Here is a 23,832-nt window from a genome sequence, read left to right on the forward strand (position 1 = left end):
AGAATGTGTATGGGAACCAGACTTTGGTTGGAAATTGGTTGTTCTCAATCTTTTGTTGGACTTTCTGCTCACTTTGACCCACACTAGAAGGTAATGAGCTGAATGTGGACGCTCCACAATGCATTCATTGTCTCACTTCTCATAATCACCCACTCCCTCACTCACATATTTCTGCATAAGAGCCACTAATGATTGACCTCAAACTGACCATTTCCTGCAGATATTTACTCACTTTGTGACTAATTGTAAATGGAAGAAAAGCAGTCACTTGAACATGAACAACATTTATTCTTCATAGACACAAATGTTATTAAATAATATTCCACAAACAGCACATATAATTCTCTAGGAGGGGCATGTAGTGTTTTTAATACCAACAAATGGCCCTACAATAACACCAGGACTAAAACTGAAGGCAGGAGGTTGAAACAGTTGGACAAGTTCACTTTCAGTTCTCTAAAATAGAGTTTGGCACTAGTATGACCTAAACTGAAGGGACAAATCATCATGCATCATTCACTGGACTATGACTCAGAGATGTGTGAACCTTATATATATATATGTGTGTGTGTAAAGGACAGATGATTTGAAATCAGTTACAGTTCTGTAGAAACAATGTCACAAAATAAGACTTAGTATAATAGCATGCTACAAAGGAGTAGCACTACTGCACACCAGAAACAAATATTGACGTGCCTTCATGCAACTCTACTGAATCAATGTAAAGACTGTAAAAGAAACAGCAAGAATATCACAAGCTGTAAGAAACACGTTGGTAGTATCATTGACAGTAGCAGGAAAACTGGAGATGTGGAGTTGTCTACCAGTTATACAGCATGAGGTATTGTCCTTTGGATGACTCCACAGGAGAAAATGTCAACTGTACCAAACAAAAAAGAGTATGTACTGTAGTGTTTCTACTCTGACTAGAAAAATTAGCCTAAATTGCTCAAAAGTTCACAATGACAGTCAGGAATGTAAGCAGGACTGGAGAAATACTGAGGAAACCAGTCAAAGTCCACCTCGCCCGCCACACCCCTCAATATGGTGCAATCGTGTCCTCGCAACAAACAAAAACTAAACAGCTGCTAAAATAATACTGTCATAACTTTGGTTATATTTCCTCTGTAGTACCAGGTGATATAATTCTTATCTAAACTGTTCAGGAACTGTTATGTATAAACCTACTAAATGCAGTTTAAAGGTCATCCTCACACTGCACTGTTGTTTATTTTGTAGAGTAAAAAGTAGCCAGATTTCGATATGTGAGGTCTATAAATACTGGAATCAGTAGTCACCATTTTTACAGGTAGAGAATAGATAGCACACATATTTCTCTCTGATACTCCGGCTTCCTCTCAACAGCACAAACCTGACCTCAGTGCTCTCAGTTAGCTACAGCCCTGTGTGTTTTGAAGAAGCTATTTAGTTTGATTTTTCTTTCTTCAATCAGTCAGTGTTGGATCCAGTGTATATGTTTTATAAATGGGTTGAATAAATGCAAATATTATTCAGGGCTTATATAAAAAGAAATGCAGACTTTGTACAGAAACTCTGACAAAATGTGCTCAAACACCATGAAACTAATATAATCATTCTAAAATAAATAGATCAAGAGACACGGAGAGGTCACCACGACAAATTTAACACAGGATGACGACTTAAAGGATCCAAAAGACGTAAACACCTCAGGTACACAGATTGTAGGTCCTCTCTCATACTGCCACAGTAGCAACTCTTCTCTTATAACAAAGCTTTTTTCTCTCTTTTCACAGGTGTGATATGTTGAAATGCAAATCTGTACAAAGTCCTGATGTGAAAACAGGGAATGTAGTGAGAATTTTCTTTGCGTTGTTGTGCTGCTCGTTCACTTCTCTGCCTGCACGGCTCCCATGCACAGGCTGCCCTCCTCCTCGATGGTCTCCAGCTCATCCGTGCGGATCGCCTGCGTGATTAGATTCAGCTCCTCACACATGGTCTCGTAGCGGTACGCCAAGCGGATGTCGGGAACGTTGGTGCGTCTGATGTCATTACTCTCCTGTCCCTCCTTGATGTAGTGTGGGCCAAGCCAGTAGCTCTTCACCTGATCCAGAGGAGTGAAATTAAACTGTCAGCAGAATAACAAACTGAGGAGTGGGCGGTGTAGTTGGAGACAGTCGAACTAGATATTGTGTAATGTTAGTGTCAGGATAACTGATACCTTATGGGAGAATCCACTCATCAGCACACTGTTTCTGGCCAGTTCACACATGTCACATGAGCTCAGCTTCCACACTTGAGCAGCGATGCTGTACTCCTCCATCAAGGGCTCCTGCACAGAGCCAGAAATCAAACTGACTGTTGAAGCTGATTCAGAAGACATCATTTTAATTCAGGGAAAAACACTGTAACATTTAGTGTAGAAATGTTGTTGACAATTAAAAAACAAAACAAAAAACAGGCAATATGCTTCTTTTCCTCCAACTGAATTGTTGTCATAGCTTCAGACATTTTTTGCCTGACTGAGTTTTGTTTGCCTTGTTTCAGGATTTCAGCCCTGGTTGGTTGTTTGGCCCTTGTGGTTATTGTGTGGGTAAGAGTAAATTTGATTTAGTGATACATTTCACAGTTTCATCTAAAATTAACCACTGGAGACAGACCTGCAACACAGCACACCCACAGATTTTTGTCTTTCCTAGTATCCAGTAGATCTAGCATCGTTGTTTCCAATGAATCCTAATCTGAATTCCATCTGGGATGGACAGACTCTGGCAGCAAGGTTTTTTTTTTTTGACTCACATTTTATTTCTTTATTTATTTGCTTGAAAAAGGCAACATAAGGTTTGTAGGAGTAACTTTTGTGTGGGAGACATTTCAGCCAACCACACAAATGTGAAACAGCTGTTGCAGTGAAGATCCTGAGTTCTTTTGCACAGATAGAAACCAAGAGACTAAGATCTAGGACGTAATTTGTCAAGGTTGCGTGAAGATTAAGGCCAAAGCCTCCCATGGGTGTGAAAGATTAGACATACTGACAGTTGGGCTTAAAGTCCCACTCCCGCGACCCTTTTCGGTCATTTTAAAACCAGCTCATTAGCCATGCACATTAGCAATGCGCCTCTGGAGGGTGGGCGGAGACTGTGCTGCTCTGCACCCGCCCAGCCACCTCCTCGCACCCCACCCCCCGCTTGCTGACAGCTGGACATTGTACAATTACAGATTCAGCGCGTTTAACGTAAAACTCCACACTGGAATTCGATCCCAGACTGGAACATAGTCCTTGCTCACGGTGCAAGCTGCTCTACCAGGTGAGCTATACCTATTATACCTTGACAGCTCCACCGAGCTGCCAACCCTTTCACCTCTGAGCCAGATGCAGAGTGGGGCGGGAGCTTGTAGCACTAGTGCCCTCCCCTGGAGCTGTGACACGTCAGCTCCAGTCTCCCTGAAACTGCCAGTTTGCGTCTGCCATTGATTCACAGCAATTTGAAGGCAGAAAAACTCAGAAATGCAATTTTGCACTTCCTTTTCTGCTGATATGTGCTCTAACACAAGAAAAATGCCACAGGAACATGTGAAAAGCACGAAAAACACGATTTTCATGGGAGTGGGTCTTTAATGTTATAAAAATCTCATTTACTTTGACTCAGAGTTTTAAAGACATATTGATGTTGTTATCTGTGAAAGAAAATCTGATTTACTTTGATGAGCTGACATCTACTGAACCAGACCTACTGACTATCTGGCTCTGGCTCCCCAGTGTGATCACTGCTTTGTTGAAACCAGATGTGTGGGTAGAAGTCAAACATGTATTAAAGCACGTAGCTCATACAGTTAAAGAGGATGTTGTTCACTTGGCTTAATCGCAGTGATAAATAAAAAATCTGACCTTTTCTCTCGTTACAATATTGATATTTTAGGATTAACAAAACATTTTCCAAACAATCTCAATTCTAAAAAGGAGGATGTTACAGATGTTTGACCGTCTGTGTACGCTCACCTTGGTGAAGTGAAACTGCAGAGGGTCGTCTGTGGACAGAGACACCATGAGGCCTCTGGACAGGTACTCTGGCAGAGGGTTGCGATGGTAGCTGAGGAACAGGCTGTTGTTGCTGAGAGGAGACATGGCGATGCCGATCTGAGCCAGGTAGTACAGGTACTGCAGCACGGGAGCCTGAGAGCGCATGAGGCATAAATGTTGTGAGCTTTCAACTTTTCCTCATAAATTCTTGAAGAAGATGCTGTGATACCGAGGTCTCACCTTCCTAAGCAGCAGCCCGTGGGATATGTTCTCTGACAGCATGAAGCCAGACACCAGGTGATGGATCGGCCCCGCCTCCCCGCAATGAGGGCGCAGGACCAGCGTGTGAAACCCCCGCTGCCTGGAAAAGAAAAGACACAGACTGTGACATCTTCTCCTCTTTCTCCAACCAGAGTGGATCATAGCAGCTGAGTGGTGGTTACAAACCTGCGCAGGTGGTTCAGCACAGTCATGTTTGCATACATATAGTAGAGGTAGTAGGAATAGGGCGGGTTGTCCTCCTCGGTCCAGTTGACTGGCAGCGGACTGTCCAGGTTGAAGATATGTTGCTCTGGTTTTGACTCGTCATCCACACTGTCGAAACCCACAACCTGCGAGAGAGAGCAGGGGCAGATCCATGAAACCGCTGAATAAGGATCGATCGACTGAACGACTGTGAAATAACGTTAGATATTCATAAATCCAGAGGAGAGACTTCGTACGTGCTGAAGGAAGAGGTGCAGCTCTGGATGGCTGCCGGGGTTGACTGTGACCTCAAACAGAGGCGTGAAGACGTTCTCCAGCATCTCCTGGAAGTTGCACAGTTGTTTCTTTGTGTGGTAGACATCACTTTAAAACCAGGATGAACACAAAATGCTTAGTGAGTGATGCAAAGTCGTAAAAGTCTACAAGAATTATTATTAGCTAAAAGCATTTTAGGTTTTAAAAGTTAAAGAAATCAATAAAAACAGATTCAGAATCAGGGTTTCTGTAACTTTAGACATTAATTACCTTATGGACCACAAACCACATATACATTAATATACTGTATATAATGCAACAGCAACATTTACAAAGGCACCTTATTTATTATACTTTTGCCTCAAAAAAAATTACAATAATTTCACCCCTTTATTAATTCATCACCATGCCTTCATTGTAACATTAAAACGAAATGTGACTATTTCCCAGATGATTATCATCACAAAAGTTAGAGAACCTTTAATTCCTGTCCTCCTCTGTTACAGAACATTGCATTTCAATATGTAGGCTAATATTCATGTCTAAGTATTAAATTGCAGCATTAATGTAGTAGGTATTGTAGAAACCTCATATTCGAGTGTGTGGTTTGATACAACTGGAATTTATAATTTTCTATATTATTCTTTTTAATTATTAATTTAATTATTAATTTAATTATGAACTGATTTGTAAGCTGATTCTATGTTTTGTATTTGTATTTGTAGAAAGGGAAGCACTTCCTCATGTAGAGGAATAACGTGGCATAGAATAACGTGTAAATATTATACATCCGTCCATTACTGTCTTAAGTCCACTGTATGTCGTGTATGTAGTTATTTTCCAGCACCGGGGAAACTCACAAGAGTCGTGGCACTTGCACAAGCCAGCGCACGTTGGTGGAGTAGACCTGGTGTTTGACGGCCCACTTGGCCAGCTTGTCCCACTCGTCTCTGGAGCGGCCGTAGATCGACAGCCTGAGCTCCACGTTCTGGTACTTGCTCTCCTCCAGGTCAGCCATCACCTCCTGAGAAGCAGTGACACAAGCAGTCAGCAGAGGGCGCCAGCTGCACATGCAGTCAGCTGTGGGCACCAGAGGACACCTGGTTTAAAGGCTGATTTTAAAGGTGCAAGTGATAGTTTAGGCATCGAGTGAGCACCTTGATGATGTGACCAAAGTATTTCCCCTCAATGTGGTTGTCCGTTTTGATGAAGATCTCTCTCAGGATGGACTCCCCGATAGGATTGTATTTAGCATTGAACTTATCAAATCGATGAAAAGTGTTACGGTCCTGCAAAAAAACAATTCAATAACTATGTTACATCTTTAGATAGATTATGTAATTTCAACATGGTGGTACATACTGTATCTTAACCAGGCATTGCCTTTGAAATGATTAGCTCCTTATCTACTCCTCATGGACGTCACTTACTGCGTGCATGTCCAGGGTGTCCACACTCAGGTCAAAGGCTGTCAGGTTCATTGTCTCAAACACCTCCATCAGTGTCTGACCTTTGCCTCTTTCCACATGAACAATCTCCTTGGGATACTTCTTCATGGCCCTTTTGATAAAACGCAGAAGGTGCTTCTGGTTCATACAGGACGAGGCGTGGATGTGTGTGTCAACCTGAACAGGCAAACAGTATAAAAATGATACACTACTGGACCCCGCTTTATGTCGACAGCAAATGTTTAATTGAAAGGCCAAAGTAGAAACAGCTCTGAGGTTCACCTTACGGATATTGTAAAAGTCTCGATGTGGGACTTTCTTCTGTGCTGCCAGCTCTTTCATCTCATTCAGCAGGATGTGCATCTGGAACTTGGAGCTCAGATACTGCAGACGACGGTAGCAGAAGGACTTCCTGTGGCAATGGGAAACAAAAAAAAAAAACGGGGTAACAAAAAAAAGAGGTTTGTGCCGTGCTGTTTGTGAGATGTTCTGAAAATGGAAAGTGAAACCTAACATACATGGTTTGCACTTAAACTCACACTGGGCCGTTGATGATGAGAGCCATCATGACGTTCATATCAGCGATGTACTCCTGCAGGTCTGGATATGGCAGATCCAGCTCTGTGCTCCTGTTAGCAACACAAAAGTTGAAGCACTAGCAGCTGCCAAACGAAATGTGCGAACCGAGTCTAAAAACAGACACGCATCCTACAGTAGCACACTATGGACTGACAAGATAAAAGCATGCGTGTACAGAGCGATTCATCACAAACATCTCACTTTTCCATAGTGCTCCTTGTTGTGTACACATGCATGACGCCGTCCACCATCTTGCAGCCGTAACCCAGGTCGGGGGGCATGCTGGCAGGGTCCTGGTTTTCGTAAGGGTGCGTTTCAGAGACAGGTGGGTGCACTGTGGCATCTGAGAGGAGACAGAATGTCACACTGTGTCACGGCTTTGGACGAGGTGACGGTGCACATGCAGCGACGGTCTGACGTTACGCAGCCCTCAACAGGCTGTCGCAGCGGCAGGCGGTGTAAACAGATGGACTGTGAAACCAGTGGGTGTGTCCGTTCATGTCTTAATCTGAGAGTAGAGCACATGGCCCATGACATGACTTGTTGTCATATTGACATCGGATTACTAATTGTTTCAGTGTCAACACAGCGAGTATTTTGATTCAAATTTAATATTATGATAATTATTTGGATTCATGTTACATTGTTGTTTCTTTCTGTCATAAAGCATCTGTTACATGTCCGTCTGTCTTGTTGTATGCTGTATAGATTACTAAATTCTTTGAAGTAAATACATTATTTTTCATCATCAGAACTAAACTGATAAACTTATTATTTTTGTTTTATGAAATATCCGCTGTATAGCTCAGTGGGTTGAGCCACAGTACAATATAGAACGTCTCTGGTTGAGCAGGTGCCCCATTTGCAGAGGCTACACTCCGCGCTGCAGCCGGCCCCGCTTCAAAGCCAGAATCTGGTGACCCTTTGCTGCATGTCATTCCCCCTCTCTCTGCTTCCCCATTTCCTGTCTCTTTCTATCAATTAAAGGCAAAAGCCCCAAAATATATATATATAAAAAAAGAAAAATCAAAAATATCAATCATAGGTTTCCTGGGGATCAAACTCAACCTCTGATTTGCATATTCAGAATCATCCATATTCAATATACGATGAAAACAAAATAGCAGCAATTCCCTAAATTCATCATGAATCGATGATTTTAATACTCAACAACTGACTCTAAGTCAAACCAGGACCTCCTTAGTTTGTTTTTGAGTGCACAGGGTGTGACTACATTAGTGTGCTGGTGCAGGCGCGACCATGTGTACGTGCTGCACCTGCGGTGGAGAACTCCTCCTCGTAGATGTCCAGGTCCAGGGGTCTCTCGCTCAGCTCCTGCAGGTAGCGAGAGGTGGTCCTGCAGAAGCTCTGCAGCGACAGACCCATGTACTTCTGTCTGATGAACAGAGCCTTCACCACACATTTGGCGGCGTCCAGCAGGTCTGTGAAGGGAACCTGCATAGAAGATAGAAGAAGAATTGAAGGAAAAGGAAGACAGAAGCAAAGAATAAAAACAAAATGGTAACTGTGGTGCAATAAGAAAAATACTTCTACTTGACTCTAGTTCTCCGTCCATCCTTCCTGCAGCGACTTACCCCACATTTCTCCTCTCCAGAAATAGAGACTCTCTGGTACTCTCTCTCTGGGACCTGCTCTCTCTCCAGCAGGTCATGAGCCTGGCTCTGCTCCTTCATATATCTAATGACAGATCAACAAATACATGACTGTTCCACTGTCTGCTCTGGTAGTTTAAAGGCTAATTACTGTCGACTGCAGCCGGGGGCGACACTCACTCGAGGTCAGTGGCGCTGTCAGTCTTCATGAACTCCTGTTTGGCTCGTAAGAGGATGTCGGGCTCAAACCTGAGGACAGAGCTCACTGTAGGATCATCAGTGCAGAGTCTGACTGCAAACACGCTCTTTTGTTTGTATATTATCAACCATCTGCATCCTTCACTTACTTGACATCCTGGCTGATCTGCCGCTCAAGGCGCTGACGTCTCTCCTCTAGCTGTTCGATGGGGCTATCCTCTGGAAATTCATAGGGGGCGCTGCGCATCTCACTGTCCGTCAGGCTGCGAGAGAACAGCTCCTTCAAACAGAGGCAAACACACAGTGTAAACAACATTATGAAAGCCGTGCATAAGCATAAAGTAAGGTTTAATTTATTAGAATAGCAGCTGAGCACTGACTTCGGCAATTTCCTTGTACTTCCCGTCCATGGATGTTCGCAGGTCAATGGATTGTTTCAAGGCCACAGGGATCCCAGGCAAGGAATGCTGGGAAGTGAGGAGGTGGCGGGCACCACGGAGATCGACTGGAGATAAAAGAGGGGGACAGAAAGGGAAGAAATTATCAAGTGATGGAAAAAAATGGCTATGGAGGAATAATCCAAGCTTTGTTTTCAGACTCAAAAATAGAAGAACAGCACACAAACTCTTTTAATGACGAGTCAGACAAGTAGCGGCGACTCATTTCTGTTTGGATGTTTCATAAAAATAAACAGTTTTTGCTTGCAACAGCTGTGTCCCATTAACTGTCAATGAGCCTATCAACCATGGTAAAAATAGAAAATATCTTCTCCTTTCATCCCGCGTGGAAAAACTGGGCTAGAAATAAACATGAATCAGATCAAGTAGCTCATGGTGAGTGTGAAAAAGCTGCTTTTAACTTTGTGATTTTTCCATTCCTTCCACATGTAACTGATTCGCAGCGTTGTTGTTCCTCCGTCAGTCGGCCTTTGCACAACAGTGGAAGTCTGAGCTCAGCGGCTGTTTGTGCCTGGAGACACAATGGACCATTCAGGTGGAGAGAGCCCATCAGCACATACACCGGCTAATACCCTCCATTGTTGCCATTTTCAAGACTCACGTTTTACACAAGTTACTCGGTTGTCATGGAAAGACGAGGAGGGAAAAGGACAGGGGGGATGGTCCTTGGAAATAAGACAAGGACGGCTGTGAGTGGACGATGGGACACAAGGTCGTTAGCAGCGATGGGGAAAACCGACATGTTAAGCATTCCTCAGGGAGAAACGGGGACAGTGTAGAGGGGACAATTATGTCCATGCTGCGTTTCCCCTTCAAGAGTATATTTAGTCTCCCTGCAATGATATTAATCTTTCCCGTGAAACTACGCACCTGCCTCTGAAATATTCAGTATCCTGCTAAATATTTGATCCTGCGTGTGCTAGAGTGTCAGTAGGCCTGTTGTCTGTCAGTATTTATAGACCATACACACAAGGTCAAAGAGGGTATTCTGCATGATACCTGCAGGCTGACAATAACACTGTAAGGGGTTTTAGTACTGTGCCCCGTCTGAATTAAAAAGTCTGATTTATTTAACACAGCATGTCTGAGTCTGTCTGCTCCATGGGGACAGCAAAGGAGACCAGAGACTCCAATTAACTGGGCTGATTAGGACGAGACGAAAAGCTCCATTAAAAAGGTATAAAAGCCTTTGGTGAGAGGCGTAAAGAGTGGTAGCTATGAAAAGAGAGGAGGAGACGGTGTAATCGCTGGCTAGACCCCCGTGCTTATCGCCTTCTGCTTAACACCGTCCAATCAACACGTCCCACTCAACACATAGGACAAGTTTGCCTGCACCAGGAGACCATCAACGTCAAAAACAAACACAACAGTCTCCGATTAAAATAACTAAGCAAAGGCTGAGGGACACATGCTTCTTCAGGGGGTAAATATATTTAAAAGAGCCTTTCAGTGTTGAATAATTGATTGTAAACATTTATGAAAATGTATAATGTTTACAAGGTTCTTCATGTTCTTCAATGCGTCGCTGTGCTAATTAGCTCATGAGTCTGGTGGGACTATCACTTATTTTGCAGGTGAACAAAAGTAGAGTGATTAGATTTGCTTCTTGTATTGTAGCCTGTTGATAAAAGCCAAATGATTCCTCGTTTCATTGAGAAAACAAGACTCATCACCAGCATTACTACTGAGCATTGAAGAAACTCTACTGGACACTTTTGGTAAATAATGTATACAAGTAAGAATTGATACCATTAAAATAAAACTAGAGTAGCTAACTTCCCTCAGAGAAGCGAGGCCACAGGCTGCGAGAGTGAACTGTCCTCCAGCCTCGGCCAAGTTCACAAAGCGGAGCCGCAGACAGGCGTTCCTCTGGTGATTAGAAGGGATACGTCTGTGCAATGTAATGGGCAGCTAAGATGTTATCTCTGCTGTCGGTTTGGGGCATATCAATTTGCCGTGATAACAGCGGACAGCGGCGTAGAGCAGGGGAGGCGACCAGCAGCAAAGACATCATGCTGGGCCAGAGTAAAGCCGAGCCTAGCCAAGCCCACCGGACCTGGAGCTAATCCCCTAATGGCTGCTATATTTGGATCGGTAGCATCTATGATTATGTAACAACTCATCCCCCCACTGTCAGAGAGAAAACCACTCAGAAATTAGAGTCAGCCATGTTTCACTTGAATATATTGTAATCTAGGCTGAAGCTTTTATTGATACAATAGGAGCAGGATTAAAGCAGCATGAGTGTTTACTTCAACATGCATGTTGAGTATCTCCACACTCCACCATACTTGAAGCTAAAAAACATGTTGAATGCAACACTAAGTCTTACACCGCTCATCCTTTCATATCCGAGCCTCAAAACAAGGTCAAAAAGTATCAGCTTGCTGAGGGACTTCCACCACAGACATGTATTATTCAGCAGCAATACAGAGTATTGTAACTCAAATCGGACAGTGTGTGTAAAAGGTCCTCAGGGATGAGATGACAAGTGGAAAGTCATCTGAAGCCCAGAGGCCGAGGGGAGGAAGAGCCCCGGGGTCACCAGACATCCTGCTCAACTTCATCCATTCATCTTCTCAGTTTTTATTTCCTGCCATTTTCAGGAAACTTGTTACAATTACTCAGTGTTGTCCACAAATTCTTTCTCACACAAGAAAATGATTTCACAATATCTCCATAAAATTGTCAGTGTTTATTGTTAAATAACCTCAGATTTTATCTCTCTTTTTCTACATCATCAACCACCGTCTACCTGCTACCACTGCCCATGCAGATTTGGTATTCAGCCCACAAAAAATGCTAATTACTCACAGCCTCTTAAGCAAATATGTCAGAGTAAAACCAATATGTACTCACAGCTGACACAAGTTTATGTACCGGGGAACGACAAATATGAACTAGATTCAGGATCTTGTTTTGCAAACTCACGGATAAACGCACACTACTTCTTCAAATCTCACAAAGTTGAGGACAGAGATTACAAAAAAAGAAAAAATCCTGTATCCACCTTATTCACTGGCTCAGCACCATGGATTTATGATCCATGATCCAATACATCTCTTCAACAAATCAGGTGCAAAACAGTTCAATACTTTCTGTATAATGCTGTCAACAAACAAAGACAAGATGACAATGAAAACCTCCTTGTTAATGTTTTTTTTTCAGGTTTGGTAATGTGAAAAGTTTTCAATATGCTTTCATCCTTGCAATACCAATACATATTTCAATACTTCACTTAAAACAATATAAATATCTGCAAACTCTGGCAAAAGAAAAGTGTACCCAGATCAGCCATTAAAACTGTGTTTAATGTTAGGGCTGTTTATCCACGGCCCGTTTTAATAGTTCATGACTCGTTGGCTTGAAACATTATTCTTAATTTTAATAATTAGACACAGCTTCATGACTTAAATGCACTGATCAGTCAGAACATTAAAACCAGTCATTTGATCAAAGAAACATCAGAAATTCACTGAATGGTTTAAATACTTAAGTGCTCTGGATAAATGTTGGTCATTAGCATTGATTGAAGAAATTTGAGCTCTATAGAATCATGAACATGAAAAAAATGCCAATTTTCTTATCATCCTGTTTTTCACAAGAAATTGTTGCAGACACACATTGGAGAATAACATAAGAAGAAATCTGGCTGCTCATGGTCACACAGCGAGTGTCTTCCCCAAAAGAGAAACACACATGCACAGCAGGGAGAATGCAGCAGGATCTAACTCTGCTCCTCTAAAGCATGAGCTTCCTCCTCCAGCATCTCTCACTCGCTCTGCATCAAACAGCTGATGTCTCTCAAGACGTGTCATCCAAGTCTTTGGTTTTTGTCTCTGCAGCTGCATGAACCAGTGTCAGTTCTGGTCTGCTACTAGAAACTTCCTTCCTGTGTTTATTTCACTGCTCTCAGCAGGGTTAGGGTTACTGAATCAAAAAGAGATACTGAGAATATGGAGGTAAAATACCCTTGATGGCCCTGAAAACAACTGCTCTCGGATCAGATCCCTCAGAACCAGGTCTAGTCAGCAGAATTTTTATCGATCTGCTCGGTCTGTTTGTGCACACTTGCACCTTTGCACCATCCTCAAAAAGGCATGAGAAAGCTAGTTTGTGGGACAATGAGTCGACACACATTCTCCTCAGCACAGTAAATGCTATTACACAAAGCCGTCAAGGGACAGGCAGAGGAGAGTGGCAGTGACTGCGAAAGAGGAAAAGGAAAAAAAAAAAGGAGGGGGGTGGTGGGGGAGGTTAGAGGGTTATTTTTGCTTCTTGCACAGGGTGAGGGTAGTGGAGCGTACCTGTCTCCTCAGAGCCTGCGTTAACCAGCAGCTAGCAGGGCTGAGAGAGGAGAGAGAGACAGAGAGAGGGAGAGAGAGGCCGTCCTGGCAGGGAGATGGAGCATGCCAAACAGCAAACAGCCCAGGATGGTGTCTGCTGTCCTCTCAAGATGGGGTTAAACATGATTGGAGGGAGCGAGGAGGGAGGGATGGAGAGAAACAAGAAAGAAACACTTCAAACACCCAGTCAAATAACAATACTGGAAAAAAACACACACTCTCATTCGCTTCCACATCAGCACACACACACACACACACACACACAGTCCAACAGTCATCTCCTCTACTCTCTTAATCTGTCCCTGTCATACATACAAAGAGCTGGTCCAGCAGATCCATGAACTCCCCCTCACATCCCAGTGTGTGACCCCCCTCTGCTCTGTCTGCCTCCTGGTTCAGGCCAGCTGTCGCTGCACTAGCTGCCTCTGGAGCTGATCCTCCTCATTTAAATGCCTCTGACATCTATCTGGAACGTACCACAGGAGGGAGAGGAGGCGGGGGGGAGACGACGTACATCACCAGTGGATGTGGATCCTCCTGCCTAGAGTTTCTCTCACGGCACCCCTCTCTCCACTGCATTGTCATCAGTGCTGTGTTTTGCTGAGGGGACCATGTGTTCAGGCTGTTTGTGTCATCCATGTGTGTGTCTCTGTGTGTGTGTGTGTGTGTGTGTGTATGTGAATAAGATGGCGCTGCCTCAGCAGTAAGGTTTTTTGAGATGTCGTGGTCTTTTCTTTGGCAGCTGAATAGCGGCAGTCTGAGGGAGATGACTGTCTAATAAATGAGACCCTGCCTCCGTCTCCTCTCACATGAATGAAATTAAAGGGCCAGCACGATGTCCCCATTACGGATGCAGCAGCGATTTCTGGAACATGCCCTCCTGTGAAATAAACACGGAGCTGCGTCTATGCTAAATTAAATATCACATCAACAACTGACTGAGGTGATGCAACTTGGTGACAGAAAAATAAACGTTGTGAAATCCTTGCCTTCTATCAGCAGTCAGCAGTCATATCTCTCCCTCTTATTATACTTCTGCAGTGCATGTAAATTTTCTCTGGATGACAGCCACAACTGCATGCGCTGACAGCGGAGGGTGGAAAAAATGTGAGTGTTTCGATGTCTCATTTCAGTGGTTACACAGAGGTTAGCCTCAGCGATGAGAATAATCTGAGATTTTCACTTTTATAAGATTTGGAGAAAAACATCCGGTTGTGCAAGATGAGGAACACGAGACTTTGGTCCGAGCTGTTTACCAAACAAAGCTCCTGACCTTTAATTGAGTCAATGAAAAGATTAGAAAAACAAAAGCCTTTTAATGTGTGTCTAAAAGAGTTTCTCAGAGAGATGTATCATCCATAAAGACAAAAGGCAATGCTAATAAAACCTGTGACTTATTTCCATTCAGCTAAGGAGAAAAACATGATTTTCAGCTCGACCAGTATGAGTTTGTATGAAGTGTTTGCTCTGACTATCTTATCTTCTATTGCTCAAAACTGTCCAAGAGTTCAACTCAAGGTGTCTCAACTCTTTACCTTTTCCTTCCCTGATACATAATATGTGCTTTGTGCTGTTTTCTTACACTTTTCTTAATAAGATGAACAATGTACTGTTTTGTTGTCATGGCCACAATTCTAATAACAGCAACAGAAATAACAGTAACAACAACTACAACTACAACTACAAACTGTCAGTCTGTTTTAGTACTTTGTGACATTTCTATCAGTCCACTGAGGATGGAAATCTCAAAAAATGTGGCACAACACAACACATTTGTTTTCATTTGAAAAAGAAATCTAATAGGCTACAACTGGACACTGTAGATATTAACAAAACAGAGGTAAATACAAGTATTTGACTGGACTGGATGTGGTGTGAATATTCAGTGTTTACAGCAGCAACTTGGTGTATGTAGAAGTGAATAAACTACAGTCTCTGTCTTTAACCAAAGGCAAGTAACACATTGTTTTACTAGTACATGACTAATCAATAAAACTGATAGCTGAACAGCTGATCCTTTCTCAGACATATCAATATGTGTTTATATTTAGGCCTACATGAGGAATATTGGCTAATTGATCGGTAACGATACAATTTCATTTCCTAATATGCATCAGCCCCCAAAATCCCATATCGGTCGGGGCCTAGTTTTTAATAGTCTGAGAAAAAAAGCGAAACTCTATGGCATGTTAGTAACAATAAAATCTGACAATAAGAAAAGATAAGATAAGATGGTCCTTTATTGACCCCACAGTGGGTAAACTGGCAGAGTTACAGGTAGACTATCACTAGATTGAGCCTTTATGGTCTGGTAACATTTTACCAACATTAAATTGTACTGTGTGTCCAAAAGGTCAGTACATGGCCAGTTGTTTTCCTGATCGTTTAATTGTAACATATAGTACAGCTCCAAACACTGTGTATCTACAATGCACACATAAACCAGCAGCTGAAAACATCATGTTAACTGCTCCAGTTTTGAAAAGCACTGTTGACAAACTGGACAGAAAAAACACAGAGCGCTGTAGAGAGTCAAATGTGATTCGACTACAACCAAATTACCACTCTCTGCCTCTCAAGGTTAAATTGTTGTGGTTTTTCCAGGGTACAAAATTGCTTTCAAGAGGAGTAATCAAATTGTTCCGGGCTCAAGAGGAACACAACAAACAAGACAGTTGCTCAGTGATTCATCAGTGTCGCTGCACTGATTCAGAGCCGGCGCCCCCTGATGGCCGACTGCTGCATCGCACATCAACACCAGGGGACAGGCAGTGAAGGACCAAACACTGGAGACTGGGAGGGCCACCATAACATATTAGTAAGATAAAAGGAAAAGTAGCGCCACAGCTTGAAGAAATTCATAAAAATAATAACATAGTAGAAAAACATAGCTGTGTATAATGAGTGCTATGAACGTTTTCATTAAGAAAAATGTCTCTGTGAAGGTTTTCACTACATTTATTTAGAAGTTTTCATTATTTTGATTTTTTTTTATTAATCACTTAGTCTACAATATGTTTTTATTTTATTTTAAAGTGACAGAAAATCTCACAGTCACACAGTGTCGTCACAGTCCAACAACCGCAGATCTTTAATTTACTGTCACAGATGACAAATAAAAACAGCCATGTGAATTTAGGAGCAGATAATAGGCTACTTCAATTATGAAAATAGCCAATTAATTTAATTGAGTAAACACTGTAGCTCATTAAGTAAATTAGATGGTAACTATAGCTGTCACACAAATGAACAATGCACTGGTGAGGGAGTTCAAAAGTATCAAATGGAAAATACTCATGTATAATACAAGTACCATGTTCTTAGGTTCAGTACTGGAGTAACTGTGAACTTAATTACTAGTATATGTCAGAACAAAATGACTCAATGTGTCATTTAAATAAATAAACACACACGCTAAATGAGTCCACACACATACAACTACAAAGTAGCAGTGGTGAGTTACACAACTAATCTTCAAAAATAGTTAAGTGAATCACATTAGCTAAAACAAATCTGCTCCATCTTAACAACAACAACAACAAGTTGGACACCACGAGAGACTGCTTCTAATCACAGGGAAATTACAGCCTGGCTCAGTGTTTATTTTACTACTGCTGGAGAAACAGTTAAATATGTCACACCAGAAATGACAGAGAGCAGGTTGACAGTGCCAGAATAAATATGACCCAGGCCCCGCAGCAGTTCCTCATCTATCACACATGGAATAATGATCGAGATGCTCTGGTAAGTTTGTAATGATGCAGTGTGTTGTAGGAGTCCAACGGAGTGGACTGAAACTACTGCATCAGACTAACGAATAAATCAATAAATCTCCTGTATACACATTCACAAAGCTTTCATCACTATAGATACCTGGGCGACCTCTGATTCCTATTGAAGAGGAGAGATCAATACGTTACGCCACACTGCATTCAAAAGCCTGCGATTCATCTGTATTAGCCAGAATTTTACCCCAAATCCAAATTATTTGAACATACGTATTACGTATATTAACATAGAAGGTCATGATCAAATCTAAAAACTAAATAAAATCTGTGAGTAAAAGATGTGCTTTTTTACATCTTTGAGATCTGGTTATGCAACTTTCTCTCAAATACTTTTATTTTTCGGGAGAAGTCCCTATATTTTTGGCATCTATATTAAATCTTTTGACTCATATTTTGGGTGTTCACAAGAATCGGTGTTCAGGAATATATTTGTTAACAATTTACACAACTGTATTAGGTATACAGTGGGAAGTTATCATAAACACACACACATGCCATCTATTTATATCTGATTACAACAAAATTATACTGAGTTTTGACCTATTAAATATTTGGTTTGTATAGCATGCCACTTACAGAGTGACTCAAAGTAATGTGTTACCAAAACAGAAAACTGTACCTTTAAAACAAGACTCTTCACAGATTGACGCGTTGCAAACAACAGCTGGCATCAGGTGTCTCTGCGGTGGGATGTTGGCGGCATCAACACACCATTATGTAGGAGCAACAATGCAACAAAGAGATGTGGTCCCACCCAGGGCACAAGTCCATGCGGTCGCTAACTGGCCAGATGTTCGTGCGCCACCGAGACGGCACAGGCGTACTGTAACTGTAGATGCACTCGAGGAGCGACTGACTGCCGGTTATCACTTGAAGGTGTGTTTGGGCCGAGTTGATCATTAATTACAATTTGAGCTATTATGCACCGTGTTTCAGGGGGGGGAGTGACGGGGCTTAACATTTAACCTGTCATTGCCATGTTTGTTCACTGCACAGACCCTGACACTGTGTGGGCCATGTAATGATGACACAGGTGTGACACAACCAAAGGAGGCGTGAACGAGGTGTGGGCGAAGTGCAGTGTGTTTAGAGTCCATCATCAACCTGCTGTTACTGTTTGAATGGCCATAAATCATAGTGTTTCTAATGTTTTACGCTCTTGTACAAGATAACACTTCCACACCACAACATTTCATATTGTTCTTTCGTAATTGTATGTTGCAGATACAAGGTATATGGTCAGACTATAAAATAAGAAGCAAATCTGTGTTAAACTAGCCAAAGGTAAGAAAATAAATATATCTGTACCTAATGCTACTTACACATAAATATTAATGGTCCCCAATTACAGCATGCAAAAAACAGTATGTATGTATTTCATATGTTATCAGAGCAGAGGTGTTCCTCCTCAAGACCCTGTTGAAAGTTTGTAGAGCACCTCCTCTTCCAACACCTCCCTAACCTTCACACCCTAACCTGCCAAACTAATGTACTATGAGCTCTCAGAGAATTTCCTCATCTGGTGTCCTTACACTTATTAGATACTGTAAATATAATAACTGGTGCCTAGACCAAGGTCTCTTCCTGTGCTGAAGCACTGACATCCTTTACTTGTAACTCACTTTGGACAAAAGCGTCTGGCAAAGGAGTAAAAATAAATGTATAGTATTTTTTATGTTATGAACACATATATTTACTTGTTCTGCACTATTTTTCACTGTGGTGTTAATGTTACTTTTTCTTAAAGGTGTACAGAAATGGCCGTTTGTCCTGTTTGTTGCGCCGAGTTGTCACGAGTTGCTGCACAAATTTACCTGAGTAAGGAAAACTAATTTGATTGGTCGTTATCGAGCGGGCAGGATATTCAAAGCTTGGGGCGAGACCGAGCTCGGTGTGTGTGCTTGTCTCAGACGTTTGGTTGACGGATGACGGATCCAATATCAGTGGCTGATGAATCGTGAGCAGGCTGACGTATAATCCGTGCGCCTGCATTATCCAATGCGGAAAAAAAAAATACCACACATTCATCCCGGATTTACTCGAAAATAGAATTTTGCACGAAGTTTGGGCTATATCGTCTGATAGATGAGTTATTACACTAATGTTAGGATCCACAGTGGATGTTAGGATCCACAATTCAATTTTCTTTTCTGTACAGCTTTAAGTATCAGGATCTTTCACTTCACTAACTTCACCTTTTGATTTACAAAAGCTCAAGTTTCATAAATTGGTGTGTTAGTCTATTATTTCCTGGGAGAGAGAGTGTTAATGCTTTTCATTTGTATAATAATTATAACGTCTGTTCAAGTCCCTTACTGCACAGCTTTCGTCAGTAAACATCTGCTGCTACGTGAAGTTGTTCTCAGTTGAGTTTATTCAAGTGGAACAAGTGTAAAACAACACGAGTTGCAGAACAGACTAACTGCTGAGTGGGTGGTGGGCTAATCTCAGAACTACCTTTTTCACAGGCAGAGATGTGATTCACCCACAGTCCTTCCCCGCTATGTTCACTCCACACTCTGCTGCAATAATGTGCTCAACACCATGGCTCAGCTCTTCACGCAACAACTGCACAAACGAGCTAACGGCTGTCTGATAGACATGCAGCACTACATTACGTGGATATGGGTTCATGACCTTTAAAGGAAGCTGAGCTGTGAATGATTCAATCTCGCTTAGTGCTGATCAGATCCTGCCGCAGCTCTCCACATTGATTTCTCTCGGCTGTGCTGATTGAACAGTGGAGATCTTATTAGATTAGGTCAAAAGATCAGGATTGTTATTAGAACAATCTATTAGGCCAAAGCTCATTCAACATGGTAAGTGTTAATTTAGACAATCATTAAGCTGACTACTGAAATGAGAGTATCAGACAGTCTATAATTAATAGTCCAGTTATAAGCAGCTCCAGCAGAAACAGGAAAGGCAATCAGTTTGTTACAGATGCATTTAACATAAAAGATATGACACTAGCATACATCCAGACAGAGGCAAAACAAATCAAATAATCCTGCATCTGCAGCCTGTTTGCACTGCGCCCATTTAGTATTTACACACAGACTGTACTGTACAGTCTGCCCCAAACGAGGCGAGCGCCCTTTTGAAAAAACAAAAGAAAGAAAGATGAGTCACCTAAATGTCATCTTTGCTTACTCAGATGGTTCCCTGACCGCTTTAACAGCATCAAACGTGAATGTTATCTTAATGTGCTTCTGCAGAGACGTCCTAATCAAATCCTGTCAGCATCAGGACAGAATCTGTTCAGAGTGTCCGTTTCTTTTACATCTACAACAAAAGAAAAGAGAGAAAAATCCATCTCTGCCAAGTATAAAAGGCTATAAAAGCTTAACTATTTATTAATCCCACTCTGAGACTCCAGAGCAATTTGTGTAATAACCGCTGTCAGCTATGAGCCGTAAATGAGGGTAATCACAGGGACCATCTTGACTGGAGGGAGGGGCATAGTGAAGCACTCAGACTTCCAGCTGCTGTGGTTGGGGTGAAAAATCGATCTCTGACTCCCTTGGCAGTCGCTGCAACGTCACAGTCATGGCACTGTTGTGTCACTGTTGCGACCCTGGTGGTTACATGACCTGGGTGTGGGAGATTTTTTTTTTAAAGATACAATCTATTTTTAGGACAACGTTGTACGTGCATTATGTAATTTGGATGTTTTTAAAAATCTCCATTAGGGGGAGATTTTAATCAACAGCTTCGGGATGTCTAGAATAAGCAGTCGTGTCTTAATCCAGGATATTAACATTCATGTCTGGAAAATCTTAGAGGACAGAACGTGCAGTGGGAACAAGTGCAATTATCTCACCACATTTACATTTGGTTTTTTTCAAACCCTTAGGGACTGAATATTACTCAGAGTAATTTGTAACCAATAACATGATGTGAAGACACTGATGGTGTCTGAATAAAATCGCTATTTGCATGATGTTAATAACAGCTGAGTGAGCTCTTTTTTTTAATGCTGGATTGAGAGATGACAGTGAATGAACAGAGGGAGGGCTGTTTAAATGGCTGGTATTTTGTCCTATGGTCATTCTACACTCTTTGTGGTTCAGATGAAAGCCTGATCAGTGTGTGCATACATCAGAGAGGAAGCTAATCCTTTCATTCAGCAGGGGATCAAGTCCTGAGGTACCAACCTACATATTATTCTCTCCAGGCCACATACTGCTCTCAGGCTGTGTGGAAAACACCATCATAACGTTTATCCAAGCAACACATCTCTGTTCTCAAGGGAAAAGCCTCCATACAGGACACAAAAAACTCGATATTTTAGACAGAGCATATATTTTTCCATCATATGCAATATGTTTTGAGAGACTGAGACTGTCGTGACCCAAAGTGTTCCCATCTCGTGGAAGTGCATACAGTATAATCCTTTAAGGTAAAACATGAAGACTGATGAAATATGAATTTTTGCAATATTTCAGCCGCATGAAAAGGGTTTCCTACAGCACTGGCTAATCCTTTCGGCTTTGAGGATCTGGCTGACGCCGGAGAACGTACAGTATGTATTTTCAAAAATAAGCCTGGAAAAGAGGGATGAAGGAAAAACCAGAAGCCGGCACACTGACATGAAACTGCGGGGTATGAATGCTGAAATCAACCACAGAGCGCATCCTCCTCTGCTGCACCTCGCTAATCAACAGGTTTGCATTTCCCCAAACTACTCGCAGACAAAAAAGTGCTGCAGCCTGTGTCTGCTTCTCTCGCGAGTGAAATTTACAACTACTCCAAACATGAAATTGTACAAAAAGTCAAAGATGCACAGTGCAGAGCTTTACTACCTCAGGTTTAGTTCATGTGAGATTCTTCTCACTGTTCAGCCCCAGTCTCCCTCCACTCACCTGTGCTGGCTGTGTACTGCAGGCTGCCCCGCTTCCTGAAGGGGGAGAGGGGCTTGCTGCTTTTGGCCCCGGTGGCCCCGGCGGTGCTCCCAGGGGGCAGGTTGGAGGACATGTTCCCAGGTTGTGTGGTTCAGCGTGGCTCGGATGGGTAAAAAGGAGAGCTGAGTGAGTCAGAGCTGCGGAGGACGGAGCGTCGGAGAGCTACAGAGTGAGAGAGGAGGAGGAGGAGGAGGAGAAGGAGGAAGAGGAGAGGAGGTTGAACGACAGAAAGGAGAAGGAAAGGGAGGATGTGGCACAGATAACAGGAGCTTTAGGGGGTTTGATTTCTGTCAGCGTAAATCTGTGTATATGTGTGCGTATGTGTGTGTATGTGTATGCTACGTGCCTGTGAGCAGGGATTTCCAAAGTGATTGGTCCAGTGTGGGGCTGCGGAGCGGAGCATCCCTCTGCAGCGAAACAGGCCCCGCCCCCTCCAAAAGACTCCCGTGCCTGAGCTGCAGCGCTCATGAAAGTGGGGGTGTGATGGAGAGGCTTGGCTTCCCCCCATGCCACGTACACACACACACACACACACACACACACACACACACACACATACAAAAGACACACAAACGCATTTACACGCAGGGTACAAAACACACAGCGCCAGCAGAGTGCAGTTCTGCTGTTGCCGTGACAACCACAAATCTGTGTGGGCAAACCAGAGGGGAGAAAAGTTGTGGTTATGCAATAATGATAACAAAAACACTAAAATATACATTAAACTATCTCAACATCTAACAGAGAATGAATCTGTAAACCTTCAATTTAATTTAGCATTTATTATTAGCATTAAAAACATTTGTTAATTTTTATTTCAAAAGTGTTGCTCTTTGAAGGAAAGCCTCCTTTATCTGACTTCAATAATGTCTTAATTCATTTAAACAATGGTGGCTATCTGTTCATGTAGTTTCGTAAATGTGTGTAGTTATTTTTATTCTGTTGTGTGACACAGTGTGCTGCTAACAAACACATTCACAGTGGTTTAGAGGACACGGTGAAGCTTTGATCATCAGGCCGCCCGAGAGAGCCGTGACAATTAAAAAACAAAACAAAAAGCACTTGGGCGCCCGGTGGCTCACCTGGCTCAACAGAGTGAAGAGCACAATAACAAACACCAGCCAATATATTCATCATTCATGCAAACACTGGATGATCAGGAGCCACAGTGCTGCAGCTGATGAAGAGAAATATACTATTCCTGATAAATATAAATCTATTATGATGGCTGTGATTTGTCACATCCCATCACCTACCCAGACATAACAATGACACACAACACAATCTGAAGCTCCCACACTTCACTCCACAAATCAAACGAGGAGTGGGTTTGCTGTGCTTGAGGAAAAAAGGGGCAATCATGGAGACTGTTCTTAGATTAGTGCGAAGATGAAGGACTAAAACATCTAATCCTCCACTCAAGCAGCTGTAAACTAATGGCACTGGTGGAGGTGTGTACCATGTGTAGCTACTGCCCTCTTGTGGTATTTATGGGTAAGTAGTGAGTGAGAGTGACTGCAGCACAGGGACACGTCGCAGTGTGTAAATCTTTTAAAGAGTAATAAGCTGCTCAGTGACATCATCAACTGAAGTAAATAGACATGTTTACATGAAGAACATACACTTTAAAACTTTATAGACATTGCATGAGTCAATTATGATTAATATATTATTTTATTATTCATTTTTAAAAACAGGTTGTGGTAAAATATTCATGAGATTGTTCCTTATAAATGACAGATGGTATTTTTGTACAA

The 23,832-nt window shown here is 42.3% G+C and overlaps 1 protein-coding gene across 6 annotated transcripts; it reads right to left on the minus strand.

Annotated features, from left to right (window-relative positions):
* Positions 1-260: 260 nt before the first annotated feature.
* Positions 261-22,401, minus strand: ampd2b (adenosine monophosphate deaminase 2b). Of its 6 annotated transcripts, none has more exons than XM_085781802.1 (19): positions 13,699-13,814; positions 13,345-13,480; positions 8,960-9,084; positions 8,729-8,859; positions 8,562-8,630; positions 8,364-8,466; positions 8,046-8,223; positions 6,970-7,111; positions 6,729-6,818; positions 6,472-6,601; positions 6,172-6,366; positions 5,899-6,030; positions 5,602-5,765; positions 4,723-4,849; positions 4,448-4,611; positions 4,241-4,361; positions 3,980-4,153; positions 2,201-2,311; positions 261-2,083 (listed from the first exon to the last, which is right to left on the minus strand). In XM_085781802.1, exons 3-19 carry the CDS (start codon positions 8,987-8,989, stop codon positions 1,868-1,870), a joined length of 2,277 nt encoding a protein of 758 aa, XP_085637928.1. In that variant the 5' UTR covers positions 8,990-9,084; positions 13,345-13,480; positions 13,699-13,814; the 3' UTR covers positions 261-1,867. The 6 variants fall into 6 exon arrangements, with proteins under 6 accessions (XP_085637928.1, XP_085637930.1, XP_085637931.1 ...); XM_085781804.1 differs by having other exon boundaries at positions 13,345-13,477; positions 13,699-13,793; XM_085781805.1 differs by having other exon boundaries at positions 13,345-13,487; positions 13,699-13,776.
* Positions 22,402-23,832: the final 1,431 nt, after the last annotated feature.

This window comes from Trachurus japonicus, chromosome 7 (genome assembly GCF_045865225.1).
Source record: "Trachurus japonicus isolate A0001 chromosome 7, Traja_1.0".
NCBI classification, from domain to species: domain Eukaryota; kingdom Metazoa; phylum Chordata; class Actinopteri; order Carangiformes; family Carangidae; genus Trachurus; species Trachurus japonicus.